The sequence below is a fragment of the Meleagris gallopavo genome, chromosome 4, assembly GCF_000146605.3.
Source record: "Meleagris gallopavo isolate NT-WF06-2002-E0010 breed Aviagen turkey brand Nicholas breeding stock chromosome 4, Turkey_5.1, whole genome shotgun sequence".
Classification (NCBI taxonomy): Eukaryota; Metazoa; Chordata; class Aves; order Galliformes; family Phasianidae; genus Meleagris; species Meleagris gallopavo.
Genome location: NC_015014.2, coordinates 16980834 through 16996227, shown reverse-complemented (window position 1 = coordinate 16996227; position 15394 = coordinate 16980834). Strand labels below are relative to the sequence as shown.

Sequence of the window (15394 nt, the reverse complement as noted above, 5' to 3'; positions counted from 1 at the left end):
CAGAGCCCTCGCGGGGGGAGGCGGGGCTTAGCGCGTGAGCGGCGCCTGGGAAGGCGGGCTCCCACCCGCGGGAACTTGTCCGTGCGGCGGGGCCGGCACCCTTCGCTCTGCGTGCGCCCGGCCTGCCGGGAGCCAGGACCGTACTGGGAAAAGCGTTTTCCGATCCTCTGACGAGAGGTGACGACACCGAGCCCAGATATCGCTTTTACCGCTTATACAGCCACGGGCCGTAGGGAACCACGGGGAGGAGCGCCTTCCTGAGGGCAGTGCCCGAGGGCTCTCACTCCGGCAGGCGGTCCCAGCGCGGGCTGCAAGCGGCAGCAGCAGCAAAGAATGAAACTGTCAGCTCTTACAGAGCCCGCACTCAGGACGCCAAGGTGAAGATGAAACGAGTCACTTTTCCCTTTTTTTGATCTCACAGAGCCCTGAAGACATCTGCCTGCTGGGGGGCTGCCTTCCAGCGCTGTCATACACTGTGTCACTGCCTTAACAGGACGTTTGGTTTTGAGATGCGTACTTGCTGCTGTGAGCCAGAGTAAAATCACATCCAAACTCTTGCTGATGGCACACAATGGAAGACAGCTGTAAAAGCAAAATGAAGGCAGTAGTGAATGTATTTCCTTTTGAGTTGTTAAACGCATTTTCCTTACCCTGTGTGAACAGCAAATGCACGCTGTGATGCAGAAAGCACTGTCCATCTCTCTGCTGTTGTAGTTGTTCTGTTCCAACTTCCAAAGGCTTACTCTGGATGAAAGAACAAAAAAATGATGCTTTAACCACTTTAACTCACTCCACTTCTCATTTCCTGATTATTGCCTACAGTGTTTCCCATGTTTCACGTGCATCTGTTTTTACAGGGGTCTTGAAAACCTAACCGCCATCAGGGATTTCACATCAGCACAAAACGTACCTCTAAAAAGCATTTATCAGAGCAACAGTGTGGTGTTCTCCCTCCCACGGTAATAATCACAGTCGTGATTACTCATACTCACAGCCGTACCGGAAAGGAGTATTTATGGCTTTGCCCAATCTCTGAGCCAACCAACTGAACAAAATGCCATGTTTAATCTTCATTTAAACGGGTTGGTGCAGTGGTCCTGGGAGACATGCTGTGCCATCTGCCAGCTGCCTGCAGTGGGCACGCTGACACGCACTGTCTGCTCTCACCATGAGCCTTAACCCCAACGTTTCTGGAAAAGCAAGCCTATAAGAATATCACAATGTATATCCCTTATTTACTGCTCAGATGGAAGTTGCCAGAATTTTGCTTCCCAGCTGCCTAAAGCTTTTCAAGGGAATACAAAGCCACAAAGGATACTTGCAGCTTATCTGCCAATTTATGGAAGTGCATCAGCCTCTCTTTTTCACACAAAGTGTGAAATGTGCATGAGCAGATGCTGTAGTAATGAGATCGGTTAGCTTCTCTGCAGGACATTTTTCACATCCCCTGTAACATCTATTACCACCAAAGCTGCTTTTTCTCTAACATATTACCTTTCACTGACCTCATCCCAAAGCCTCAGCATTGCCAGTGGTAGCCTCCATTATCAGCCCAGCGCAGAGTCAATAGAATGATGTACTTTGAGAAAATGCACTTGTTTCCCTCCATGGTACACCTTAGACTTGTTTCTCATATTGAAGCAGACTTGCACATTTAACATGATTACCCACTCAAAGCCATGCATTTTCTCTGGGAACAGCAAGCAGCTAATACTGTTGATTGCTGCTTACAGTATGAGAGAGTAAGCATTACATGTCTTACCCAAAGCCATGATGTTAGCAAGAGCATGACTCAAATGAAAAGGCATTTTCAGTGACCTCTTCAAAAAAGCCTCATGTTTGCATTGGTGATACTCACTGAATGAGGATTGAGCAAGTACCCCAATCTGAGTGGCTAAGCTTCTGTGGAGAAGTCAGCTGCAGGGCTTCAGATGGCAATTTCAATCTTAAAACACTCACTGCTGTGGCTTCAGGTCATGAGAAATGAATCCTTTCTCCTGCACATACCTTCAATCCTTCCTCTCCCCACACACAGACCTGATAACAGCACAGACAAGTCTCAGTGCTGATCAGAAATGACAAGGTTTACTTCTCCACTGCCATCAACACTCCTCATTAGTTTCCATTACCTCCTGTGGTACAAAACACCACAGCTCTGCAGGCAGGCAAAGACCTCCAGGGCAATTTCATGGGGAGGGGAATCAATTCACAATGAGCTGCAGTAAAAGCCTGTTTCAATGGAGCAGTTCTGGTTTTGATCATTAAGCAGTACTGTACTGCTGTCTGGCCTATGAACAGCAGGGGGCAAACAAATACAGGACCAGCGAAGCCAGCAGAACTTCTTTCAATCTTGAGCTACATACATTTGGCCACTGAATACTTCTCTGACATTGGCACGCACAGCTCCTACCCCATGGATTTGGAACATATAAAGACTATAAAAGGTCTCCTTTCCTCCGTTTCCATACTTCTAGTGCCTGATGCTTTTTTTCCCCTCTAACAAACAGCTATAAAAAAATAACAAAACATTCTGCAGTCAGCAAGAAAACGTGTTCCCGGGCAGGAAAAGGCCTAAGATAGAACAGTTTGCATCAAACCCTATAGAAGTGCATCTTGTATGCAGAAATTCAGCACTGCCTGCATATTTTAAATACAGTAACAAGCCTGTCATGGGTTCACACACTCATATTTTGGCTTCTCTAATAACATCATACTAACTATAAGGTGAAAATAAAATTATGTCTTACCTGCTTCTCCTGTACCAATGCTGTGTTAGATCTGTAATAGCAAGCAACAGTTAGCAAATTTATCATAGATTAAGCTAATGTAGTTATGGTAGATGAATAATTAATTATGCAATCCAGAAGTCCTCACTTTGCTTCTCACTGAATTCTCAAGAAGAGGAAATGGTTTCTCAGGTCATATGCAATTTAAGACAATAGCCTCTGCTTAGTTAATAAAGAAAGACTATTTAGGAGAGCATAACAGTTAATTCTTACATGTACGAGAACAAGAACGAGTTAATCAGAGCATAAACTAAGAGAAAATACCATAACCATTTATATCTAACCCCACAGCTCTATACCTCAGCTCTATGGGCCAGGAGAGCACAGTAAGGAGATGCTGGCAGTGATAATGAATTCCTTTCTCAGCACACCCTCTGGAGGACCTTCCATCTTTCTCCCGCTGCCCTCAAGCCCTGTCTGATCCATGTCCATCCCTTTGCTTGACACAACCCTCTCAGTCTCTCAAAGCCATATTCACAGCACATGTCATCCCAATAGAGGAAAACACATTAACAAGCAGGCAAAGTGAGGAAGGCGCCCTGTACTACCTCTAGAGATGGCACCTTCTGAAAAGCATCCTCCTAAAAAAGAAACAAACAAGCATACAAAAAACTCTCAAAGGAGAACTCCTACTCAAGGATTAAAAAACAAAACAAACAAAAAAACCCAAGAGTATCTTTTACAAAAATTTTATTGCATTCAGAACTTCTACTTGCAGCTCTCTGAAACAGAAAAAATAAAAAGTTTCACTGAAGCTTTCTGCTCTTCTTAACTCCAGCGCGAATGCCAGAGAGCTCCCCACCATATCTGTGTATCTCCCTCCGAACTTCTCGGACCTGGCCCTTCCGGCGAATCTTGGCTCGCCTAAACTTCTCCCGATGCTTGACCCTGGGGTTGCGATCAATCTTCTTTCTCCTGGGGGTGAGGCCTTTGTTCTTGATCATCTGGTAAGTCACACCTCTCTTCTGGTTTGGATCCTCTTCTGTTACTGTTTCTTCAAGTGTCTCCTGTTGTTCAGTTCTCTTCCTCTTGAGTTTCAATTTCTCTTCCATCATCTTATAGTATTTTAGTGCAGCCTCTCCATCCAGATCAGATTCATCTGCCAGTTCCTCAGCAACAAGCTGGCCATTACCAAGAGCAGGTTCACGTTTTCGTTTGGTTTTCTTAGCAGCTGGTTGAAGAAGCACTGGAAACTTCTTCCTCTCTCGGAGTTTTTCCTCCTTCTTATCATAATAGTTTTTCAGAAGCAGGCGAACCTGTGAGGATAACTTTTGATCTATCACAGCTAGATCATTGATGATATTTCTGTAAGCAACCAATCGTTCAATGATGGGGTGACTATGAACTGGTATTCTTTTTGACTTTAAAACTAAATAGAAACTGATGTTGGCACAGTAATTCAAGTAGAGCTGATACTTGGTCTGCAAATAGCGACTGCCTTTCCCCTGTGGGATAGTGCCATTTTTCACCATTTGTAGCAATGGGTGCAGCTCATCCTTGAGCTCCATCAGTTTGACTTCAAAGTCTTCAATCAGCTGCAGGAGCTCAGGAGACTCCTGCTTCAATAGCTTCAGCTGCTCCTTCTTGGAAAGGGCCTGCAAATCCTTGGCAATCTTCTGCCCCTTGCTATCCTGGGTTTTCTGTTGCTCCGCCAGGTAGCCCTGGATCACATCCAGCCCATAATCATCTTCCCCCAAGTCCTCCACCAGCCGCTTCTGGATCACTTTAGCCTCCTGCTCCTCTTCCTCTTCCTCAGCATCAACATCTTGCTGGCTACGTTTGCCCTTAGCCTGGGCATCGCTCCCATAGTCCGTGTCGTAGTAAAGTTGTTTGCGTCGCCCCCAGGACAGCTCATGGGGGAGATCAGTGTCCTTACCACGCTCTTCCAAATCACTCTCCATAGACAGGTCCTCATCCTCATCTTCATTCTCCTCCTCCTCTTCAATCTCCTCCTCCTCCTCATCTCCTTCATCCTCCTCTGCGCTGCGGTCCAGATAAAACTCAGCTCCTCTTGCTTCCTCTACTTCCTCACCAGGTTCACATTCCTCCTCCTCCTCATCTTCATCCTCCTCCTCATCTTCATCTTCCTCCGGCAGCTGCAGCCCCAGTACTTCTTCCTCCTCCTCTTCCTCGCTGTCCCCGGCCTCCTCCCCACTCTCCAAAGCCGCCATCACCTCTTGAAACTGCGCCTCGTGAAAATCCTCCACCTCGTCACCCAAGCCCTCGGGGCCCACCTCTCCGCTGGGCACCTCCTCCTCGTCGTCCTCTCCGGCATCGTGACGGTCGGCGGTGCCCGGCGGCGGCCTCAGGACAGTACCGCGCCTCGTCCTCATGGCTACGCCGGAAATCGGAAACGGTTCCAGACCCCGCTTCCGGCGCCGCTGTCGCGCTCCTTCCGCTCAGCTCGCTTCCTGTTCCGCTGTCGCTCTCCTTTCCCCCCACTCCGGGCGCAGTCCCGCTGGTTCCGGCCGCCCCGAGTTCCGTGCCTTGAGGGAGGCCGGTGGCAGCGCGGGGATCGTGGCCGTGCTCAGTACTGCCCGTTTGGAGGCACTGCGAGGGCCTGGCTCTCAGATAAGGTGTTTTGTGGTTGGAAGAACTGAGTGCAGCTGTGAGTCCAAACATGGTTCTTTCCAGCCGAGCATCTGGTTCGGGTATGAGCTCACAGCCGGCATGGAGCAGTACTATGCTTACCCTTAAGCGCCAGCCATCACGTATCTGGATAGCACACAGAAAGTAACACAGAGCCGTGAGGGGCTGGGGGACGTGGTAGCCACCACACTGAGATTATCTCAACCCTGGCAGGCACCAGCAATAAGTAACGTTGTGTGGAAAGAGCAGAGTGCCTTTTTTCCTCTCCAGAGAATTCCCTCCATCTAAAAGCACAGCCACATCCCAATGCACTGACTCTGTATGTTCACATTGTGACATCAACAAAAAAAAACAAAATAGCACACCTGACATCTGTGTGCTTGCTCACTGAAACTTCTGGTTACTCGGTTCTCTGTAGCCAGGTCAAAGTTTCAGAGAGGAGAAGTGAAAAAAGCTCCCTGGACCCATCTGGGGGATGTGTATTGACTCTCCATCTCCTTCTCTTCACTGCTGCCCTCCTGGAGCAGGGGCATCTTCCAGCAGGAGCCATTGCTGGGGATTGGCCTGCTGCTTGAGGCTTCCCTTGTGCTCCTTGGATCAACCCTTTTATGCCATAGACAGGCATGTCCAGGCCTCGTCAGGAAGGTCTTTAAGGCTGTCTATATTCTCTGATGTTTACGTTCACATCCTGTATGGCTACTTGTTTCTGTTTTCAGGTACACAGCACCTAGTCTAACTTCCCATCTTGCCACTGGGAAATCACATGAATGAGCCACATGGAAGCGGACTGAAAGAAATGCAGACAGCCATGCTGTAAGAGCAGAGGGAGGCACAATAAAGAGTTCAATATGGTCTGAGAAACCCCCACGTCTGATAAATTTGGCAGCCACACAATCCTAGGAGGAGAAGTGCTGTGCAAAACAAGCACAGGTGCTTTTCTCTAGCCACAGAACAGGTGCTGGGTTATTTATACATACCCACATCCACATTCTCGTGGAAAAAGTCATGTCAGGCAAGCATTAAAGTTAACTGAAACTAGAAGGGGGTGCACTTCACTCACTTTTTGGTGCTTCATTTAGATTCTGGCAGATCTGATTGCAGAGCAGTCTCAGTCTCTTCTTCCAGCTTTAACACAGTCACATGTATTCCATACTTTCTTACAAACACAATACTTTCTTACAGACAAATACACATTTTTCAAATCTGTCAGAGCCAATTGTCAGGTATCACCTCCTCTGGTTAACAGGGCTGCGTAAGAGACAAAAGAATAATTTGATTCTGGTAAGTAAAACGTAACATTCATGAAACTTGTTAGGCAAACCTAGGTAGAATTTTTCACTTTGTGTTAGCTGGCCTCTAAAATACAGCCATCTCTGCCAATCAGGCTTTTGTAGTCTCCCTGCTTCATTCCACAACTTTAGTGAATTCCACCCAACTCCTGCATGGTAAAAGTTCTAGGTATCTTTTGCAAATGCGACTTCCAGAAATCCAGACCTTCACTATATCCCAGACCCTGAAGGTTTCCATGCAATTGCAATGTAACACTCTCAGTTTGTTAGTCAGCACTTCCAAATTTCAAAGCTTTGACAGCAGACCAGCTTCCATTTAGATTCTCACTGATTTACATGGAATTGACACATGGTCTCTCAATTCAAGGTGTTTTTTGTTTGTGGGTTTTTGTTGTTGTTTTTTAATGAGCACAAATGAAATATCACCTAGAGACATTTAAATCTCCTTTAGGACTTGCTGAAACCATTATCCACTTCTGGTGAAACTGGAGACAACCTCCAAACTCGCAAGGGCACACAGTCACACATCCTGGTACTTACCTAACTTCTAACCTGGGAAATCCTAGTTTAGCACATCCTGGGCCAGCTGGGGGTACAGGGAGCCTGATACTACAAGGCTGGTTCTTAGCTGAAATTCTATTATTTCTTCAGTAGTCTCTGCCCTGCAGCACGCCTGGGATTCTAGCTTACTACTCAGCCCAGGATTCAAGCCCGGAGTGCTGGTTTGCCAGGCCTTTCCCCAGCTACCACAGTTATTTAATGCCTGCTTGACCAGATCATTTTTGGGTTATTTAATGTGTTGCACAATAAAAAGGAGATAGTCCATAAAAGTAACAGTCCATGAAATAAGTACTCTTCTAAAGAATTCACAATCTAGACAAAAATCTTCAGAGAGATGCAGGTGGCTGAGCGTGACTAAAAACAGTTCTTAAGCCACCAAATAAAGACTAATGGGACTGTGCATGTAGACGTGCAGATTTAGTAACTGAAATTCAGATACACTGAACACCCACCGTCAGAAAAAAACACGGAAATAATCAGAATTATGCAGAATATCATTCTACACAGTCTCTCCATTCAAGTTTTAAAATACTTGTGGATGCATCCACTTGAATTTTATCTGTGTCATATTTTTATCAATGCAAATAGGCAAAATAGGCCAGAAAAGGCATCTTTTGAATGTGCTCTATTCTACTGTCAGCATTTTCCCTTCTAGTTCAAAAAATCTCTGCTTTGATTAAAAAAAATAAAAAAAAAAGACCAAAACAGTGTTTTAGATAGACATTTCCCTCTCTACCTCTCCTCACTGTGGTTAGCCTGGTTTATTTGTAACCTTCTGCACAAGATGGACATCTTCTTGCTTCAGAAAGAAACTCCACAGTGCTCTATTTGAGTTTTTTCTGGGGTGGGGGAGATGAAGGAAAAACAAGCTTTTCTGCCATGTAGATGCTAAAAGAGGAGGGTTTGTACCAATTACAGCATAGACAGTGCCCTCCTTGCACCCATAGACACCCACTCCCTCCCCAGGGAAGCCTTGAGTTTCAGTGCTGCTGATGTAACACAAAAACTCTTTGCATCATGCAATCACCTTGCTTATGCCAGGAGAAAAAGCTCAGAATGCAGATACCAGGCTTTATGAACAGTTCTGCGCTTAGTACTCTGGCTAGTAAGGTCTGAAGCAATGTTACCTAATGGCACGAGCTTCTTGAGAGCCTTGGGGAGCCAAGACTGACATATGCAGTGTGAAAAGCCTGCATATCATCATGGCTGCTGCCATGATGCTGTGTGCTGTTATTAATCATGAATAAACTAGCCTTGCAGCTAGCAGAAATTCACAAAACACAAATGCTATAAACCTGGCAAAGAACGGCCCTGTTAGCATCTGCCATCCTTCTGCCTTAAATAAAATTACAAGCAAGGAGATTTTATTCTCTTGTAAGTGTCTGAAGGTCTCTTGTAAAAGGGAATTTAAAATGGCCCCTTTCACTGGGGGACAGTTGCCTGGGACCTTATGCAGAGCCTTCTGTGTATCACACATGCCACAGAGCCCCTTCTCCATTCACTATGAAAGAGAGTCCTTGAAGCAGTAGGCAGAGCATGGAAGAAGAGCCCAGCTTTGCCTCTGCCATGCTATTGCTTGACTTCTTTTAGCCCTCCCACCTCTCATCTTGTCTGCTTTGACTGAAAACTTTGGGCGCAGGTCAGGCTCTTAAAATAAGTTGCACAGCATCTAGTGGAAAAAGGATTCTGATCCTGAAGCCTAGCAGGTCAAACTGTCCCTGCAATGACCGAAGTCTGATTTCTCAAAACCAGAGAGCAAGAACTCTCATTCCTTGGCTATCTGGACATTTCCTTAACTCACACTCAACTTCAGGTAGGAGAGCACCTGTGACCGTGCTAGTAAATTGGCCCCTAAAAACCAGGGTGTTTTTTCACTCCTTGGTTCTCAAAAATGCTGCATGTTGGTGATTAAAAGAATAAAAGCGCACAGTGATAGTGCCAGTCCCTACCCCCATTCACTTTTGAAAGACAGAGGTCTCTCTGTATGAAACATGACTGGTTTCAGTCCCCTAGCCACATTTTCCAGCGTCAAAGCTAGCCAGCTGGGCTGTTTATTTTAGGAAACAAATAGCTGTATCATTTGCACACACCCTTATAGGCAGACACATGCTCTCCACTCACATTCTTCAAAAGAAGTGAAGGCAAGATGAAGAGCTCTTTGCTGTGGGTGACTTTGGCCGTCTCCCTGGGGTTCGTCCTTGTGGCAGGTAGGTGAGAAACAAAAATCATGGAAAACTGAGCAGAAAGGGTCAGGGAAGTGCACTGTAAAAGTGTTTTTGTTTTTTTTTTTAATAATTTGGACAGTTAAAAGAAAAAAAAAAATCAAACTTTAATGCCTGTTCAAGAAGCTTTGCTTCAGTGGTGCTTAGACATCTCTATCTTCCTGCACCACAGAGCAGTGTGATTCTAATTCCTGTCTTGAGCCTAAATTCGCAGCTAGTCAGCACTTTTAATTTTTTATAATTAGCCATTCTTAATCATATTTCTGAGCAACAAACCACAGAAATGCATGCTTGTTTTTATGCAATACTAGGAAGCTTGCAAGACTTACCTGCAAGGTTTTTCAGGTTCTAAAATCCGCTTGGTGTTCCCATCACATGGCTGTGGCCAACTCATTTCTGATTGAAGTCATCTTCATTTACACAGTTGATTAGTTTAAGAACTACTCCAGCAGCATGCCTGCATTCCCCCAGCTTTTGGAAGAGGGCAACTTACAGCAATCCAGGCAGGTCCTTGAAAATCCCTGCTTCCTATGATGTGTGTTATAACTGCATGGTAGTGAAATGTTAATAACACACAGCTACAGCAGTGATGATTATACTACTTAGATCCTTTTTTTTTGTCTAACTGAGCCTCTTTATGCTTTAACGAAGCAGCCTCTTCCACATGCAGCAGTGCAAACAGATTTTTAGAATTAATTTGCTTTTTCAAAATGCAACTGCTAGACTTCGTGTATCATCCTCTGTGTATCAAAGCATATTGCAGGACATTTCAAAAGATGAGAGTTTTTATCAAAATCTCTGCATAAGTATTTATGAGGGAGGGAACATCAGACTGCAGACAGCCATGCACCTGCAAACATTTAGAATGGCATTAGGAATTTTTGCATTTTACTGCCTTTTTGCCAAAGGAATTTCACTGGGCAATTCATGGAATCATTGCTGATAAACCTAAAGGAATCTTATTTGCAGCTTTATATTTTTACTTTAAAAATATGGAGCACTTTTAACTTTTATGCTCACTGAATCTAGTGTTAATACAGAAGGAAATAAATCCAATGCAATGTTTTTAGAATACAGTCTAAAAAAAAATCTTTTGTATAATTATAAAAATATATTTGTTAATAGCATTTTATGATTAAGATAAATTAAAGCATGCTCCCAAAAGGTTTGGGACAATTCCCAAAGCCAGTAGGATCTGACAAATACTGGGTTTAGATTAAGTTCTCAGAAGAACTGTACACCATGTTGTGTAGTGTCAGACACCTGAAGATCTATGTGAAGGATAAGGAACTAGAGACTTTCTATAAGAAAAAAGAAAGACCAAGACACAAAGAAGCAAAAAGACCCACTCCCACTTCAGAGGGAAGCATTCCAGTTGAATGATGAGTTGGCAGAGAGGAAACATACAAAGCAATAGAGAATGGAAGAAGATGTATAAAGCCAGATAACTAACTATAACTGTGAATAATTATCATCTGTGTCACACATTATGGATTTCTCCCTTAGTGGTGGCACAGTGCAATCAGAGTTGAGCTTGGACTTATGTTCTGCATGCCTTGCAATTGGTATTTGTAGAGATAACCACTTGTGTTAGGTGCAATACAGACAAATGCTAAAAGCCAGCCCTTGCTGTAAAAGGACTAAACAGACACATGCTGTAATGGGACAAAGAAACCCCTAAGAGTAGTACAAATACAGAAGGATGTGAAAATGACCATCTGAGAAGGGTGTGACTGCATGCATATATAAAAGCAAGGCTGTTTTTTTAATAAGATATCAGAGGCTGTTGGGGAAAAACATAGGAGAAAACAAGTTATTTCAAACCCACTTGCCTGCTTGTTGAGGAAGAAGGCACTGCATGCCAACAGGAGCAGTCATAAAGCCTCTGGGTAACAGATGGGAAGTTTTACCATGTTGCTTTGACTGAGTTTCATATTGAATAAAATGCTGAGAGTACAGGGAAACAAACATACCCAAGCAGGCTCTTCTCTGAGTCAGCTCTGCAGCTGCCAAATTTAACTTCATTAGAAACTGAAGATCAGAAAGTCAGGACTGGAGTTTTCTGTGTAAACCACAATACTATAAGGGTTACTTGACTTCCAAGGCCACTTCATCAGGCTGCCTTGCTGCTGCATCCTCTAGTGCTTTTTGGCACTGGCTCCCACAGGGACATGGAGGACAATACAATGAAGGAAAAACTGACATATGCTGTGATGACACAGTCACAGATGTTTAGAGATTCAGATCCCAACTAGGGTTTGGACAGCTAAAACAGACCTGGTACATGATACTGAAATTGGGTAAACTCCCAGCAGAGGCAATTGTGAAAATTGGACTTTGGCTTCCTATAGCTGGAGGCGTGCGTTTCATGACAGATCCCTTTTGCTTTGCCTCCCTTGTCAGAAAAGCTTTCCTATTTCCTCCCTGGCACTCCCATCCCTTGTATATATAGAAGCAGACCGTTGGCTGAACAGAGAACTAAACTCATTTTTGTCAATAGGCTTTTTGTTGTGACCTTGACTTTACACTTTAAAAATCCTATAATGGGGCACCTCTGAGGTCCTCATCACTTTGCTTTCTGACAGAGTTGCAAAGTTTTCCTGTTTTGATCTGAGATTGCATATCCTGTGCTTGCAGGTTATCAATGGAATGATGATGGTGAGGAGCGTGTGCTGGTGAATAACAAGTGTAAGTGCGTAACGGTGACCTCAAAGTTCGTCCCCTCCAAAGACAATCCTGAGGAAGAAGTCCTGGAGAGAAACATACGTATCATGTAAGTGGCAGACAAGTCTTACATGAAGATGGTGAGCAGGAGAGTATGTGTTGCAAGAGTTTTGTTTGCATTTTTTTCAGATGTCCCACTGTTTTTCCTGTGGGCTGCTTACTATGCCATTCTGCAGTAACTCCTTTTGCTCCCATCTGGGGCTTAATTATCTCACATGCAACTATGTGGTGTTTGTCCCTTAAGGTGAAAGAAGGATTTCAATCTTTTAAGGCGTCAAGTAGCAACTTCACAAAATAAGCTGTGGATGTGGAATAACATTTATACAGTTCACCTAATCTGAAACAAAATTGGGCCAGTGACACTGAAATTTCCTTTTCAGATTTGATTTGTGTTAACAAACCTGTAATTTTGTAGCCTGGAAAAACTAATTAATGACAAAACTATCAGAAAAGGCCAGCCCTATGAGGCAGATCTCAGACCAGGATTAAGACTTTGCCCTCTTCACTCACATAAACCTGACAGAGGTATCTCTCTTGGAAATGGAATGGACAATTCAGGCTCAGACCTGCAGGAGTTCTGGTAGAACTCACAAAAGGAGAAATAATAATTAAACGCCTCTGTCAAAGTCTTGCAAGTCTCACAGGACTCTGCCAGCTCAGATTTTAAGAAAATAAAATAGGCACTGACACCTTGAAAGCATCATTAGTGAAAGGAAGCACTTTCAGGAATTGGTGCATTACTCTTAGGGAGAGCATAATAGCCTCCAAAGCTGCCTGGAAACCAGGTTAAAAACAACATCTTTGCTTCAGGGGTGCAGCAAGGCCAAGATTTCTTTCTGGAGAAGAGTCAGAAGGGAAATAACCCAAGCAAGATGAGAGTTGAGAAGTCATCAAAGCAGAATAGTCCCCTGTATAACAAGTAGTATTCACAGGAGCAATTCTCTTTCCTCCATTCCAGTGTCCCACTCAAGAGCCGGCAGAATATCTCTGATCCCACATCCCCACTAAGAACCAATTTTGTCTACCGCATGACTGAACTGTAAGTATTTCTCTTTACTAAATTAATTTCCTAACACTTACCCTATCCTGCAGCACTGCACACAGTGGCTCTCAAACATCCTGAAGGACAGCTGATAATCTGAAGGAGCATCACAGAGGAAAGTTTTTCTTTTAGAGCCTTGTTTGTGTATTCCATTGTAAACCAAGAAATTGTTACATTTATGATTAATTTACAATAAAAATGTTGCGTTTGCAGGTAAAGTCTCATGCTGACCCATTTTCTTCTTGAATATCTTAAATATCAAGAAATTACACAGTTCATCTTTAACCCTCCCTTTTATGGGTCAGTTTGGTGAATTGCAGTTTGACACACTGAAAGCATCTGGCTGGGAGTTGCTACAAAGAATGCATGGCTTGGAAAGGCCACAGTACTCAGCTAACTACAGTTGTCAAATTAGAGAGAAAGCCTTCAGTTTTGTCAGAGGTGTCTTAATCACAGCTCTGAATAATACCTCTATTCCTTATCTCTTCCAGCTGCAAAAAATGTGATCCCGTAGAAATTGAGCTGGGGGGTGAGACATACCAGGCCCAGCAGAGCACTTCCTGCAACGAGCCAGAAACCTGCTACACCTACAACAGGGACAAGTGCTACACCACAACCATCCCGTTTGTCTACCAGGGGGAAACAAAGCAAATTCAAGCAGCACTGACACCAGCATCTTGCTATGCCGATTAGCTCAATCCACTACTATCCTAACACCTTGTTTCACTCTGTTTTCCTATCACCAGACCATGGATAGCACTGTAGTACCTGGATGACAGCATACAAAATATCAGCTCCCAGAATAACGCAAGCTTGCTTCATGAAATTTTTCAATATCATCCCTAGAAGTACCTGTTGGTTGTCAGATTCTCTTCTCATTGTTCTGATACGAGCAGATATTGCAACACCATTATGTCTCAGACTTTATCATCAGATAGATAGACCAGACCCTCAAGCAGCTGTAAATCACTAAATCCTCTGAAATCAAGGGAACAACACTAGTTAACAACAACAATAAAGAATCTTTTTGACCATCTTCCATCAGTCTGAGTAAGACTGTCATGGACATCAGCAGAAATGTCCAAAATGTCCATTTATTTTGGTTGCTTCCTGAACAATGTAATGCAGACTTCTGTGCAACCACTACACAAGACACTTCCATTAATTTAGAATAATTTATGTCATTTTAAAATCTATTGTACAATCATCTTTAAGAGAAAAATAAGGTATGAGACTGAATTCAGATTTCAACTTTTTTTTTTGCAATTGAGCATCTATATCCTTCTTGTGCTATGGCTATTGTAAGCTTACAGTCTTAGATACAGAAAGCAGGTGCCAAGATCCCTGCTCTTTTAGCAATACTAAACCATATATATATTTTTTTTCATTTCCCACACTCACTGACAATGATGTGTTCTCAATTCAATTGAGGTTGAACACAATCAAGCTGGCTTGAATTTGTTGTTCCATGTTTTGCACTTAGAGCTGCAAAAAAAAAAAAGAAATCCTATGAAGCTGCCTCACTTGCAAGAGCAGGGGCCTTAGTTAGAGATTCATTCCCTTTTCTACAACTGTCTTTTTTTCTGTTCATATAAGAAACCTCCACCAAATAAAGGAGCTGATTCCGTATTGTCCATTGCATTTAAATTCATTACATCTGGTATTGCCCATAGACATAATCTATGTGAGTGCATAAGGTGTCCACTGCTGTATTTGGGATGGCTAACACGTTCCTCAAAGTTGGCAGAAGTTGATTGCAAAGGCTTAGGCTGTTCTGAAAAGCCCTTATGTGGCTGCACATATTATTGCAATAACAAAACAGCAAAAAAAATTATCATAGTTTTAGCTTTGTTAATTCAACATTAAATAAACTTCTTTCTGCAGCAGTCTGTTATGTTCCAGTGGTGTTCATAAGAAAAAGCCAAGTCTATAATTATATTATTGCCTACTTCACAAGAAGCTCTCCCTCAGCAACTGCTTTACTTTCAGGTGAAGGCTCCTGAAATACTGAGAATGAAATATTACAATGCACTTGCAGAACCTTTGATAGATAGAGGTTGAACTGGTTTATTATTTTAGCATCAGCTCTGCTTAATAGTGCAGCTTCAAGGCACCCTGATTCTGCGCAGGACTGGGATTTAAAAATCCAAATAACACCTAAAATCCCTCTGAACATTACGA

At 43.5% G+C, this 15394-nt stretch overlaps 2 protein-coding genes across 2 annotated transcripts; one reads left to right on the top strand and one right to left on the bottom strand.

Annotated features, from left to right (window-relative positions):
- Positions 1-3459: 3459 nt before the first annotated feature.
- On the bottom strand, positions 3460-5173 carry UTP3 (UTP3 small subunit processome component). Its single transcript, XM_010709659.3, has one exon. The coding sequence runs from the start codon at positions 5117-5119 to the stop codon at positions 3533-3535; it is 1587 nt and encodes a 528-aa protein (XP_010707961.1). The 5' UTR covers positions 5120-5173; the 3' UTR covers positions 3460-3532.
- A 4105-nt stretch (positions 5174-9278) lies between these two features.
- Positions 9279-14845, top strand: JCHAIN (joining chain of multimeric IgA and IgM). The gene is made up of 4 exons (XM_003205669.4): positions 9279-9432; positions 12085-12220; positions 13130-13210; positions 13705-14845. Exons 1-4 carry the CDS (start codon positions 9372-9374, stop codon positions 13904-13906), a joined length of 480 nt encoding a protein of 159 aa, XP_003205717.1. The 5' UTR covers positions 9279-9371; the 3' UTR covers positions 13907-14845.
- Positions 14846-15394: the final 549 nt, after the last annotated feature.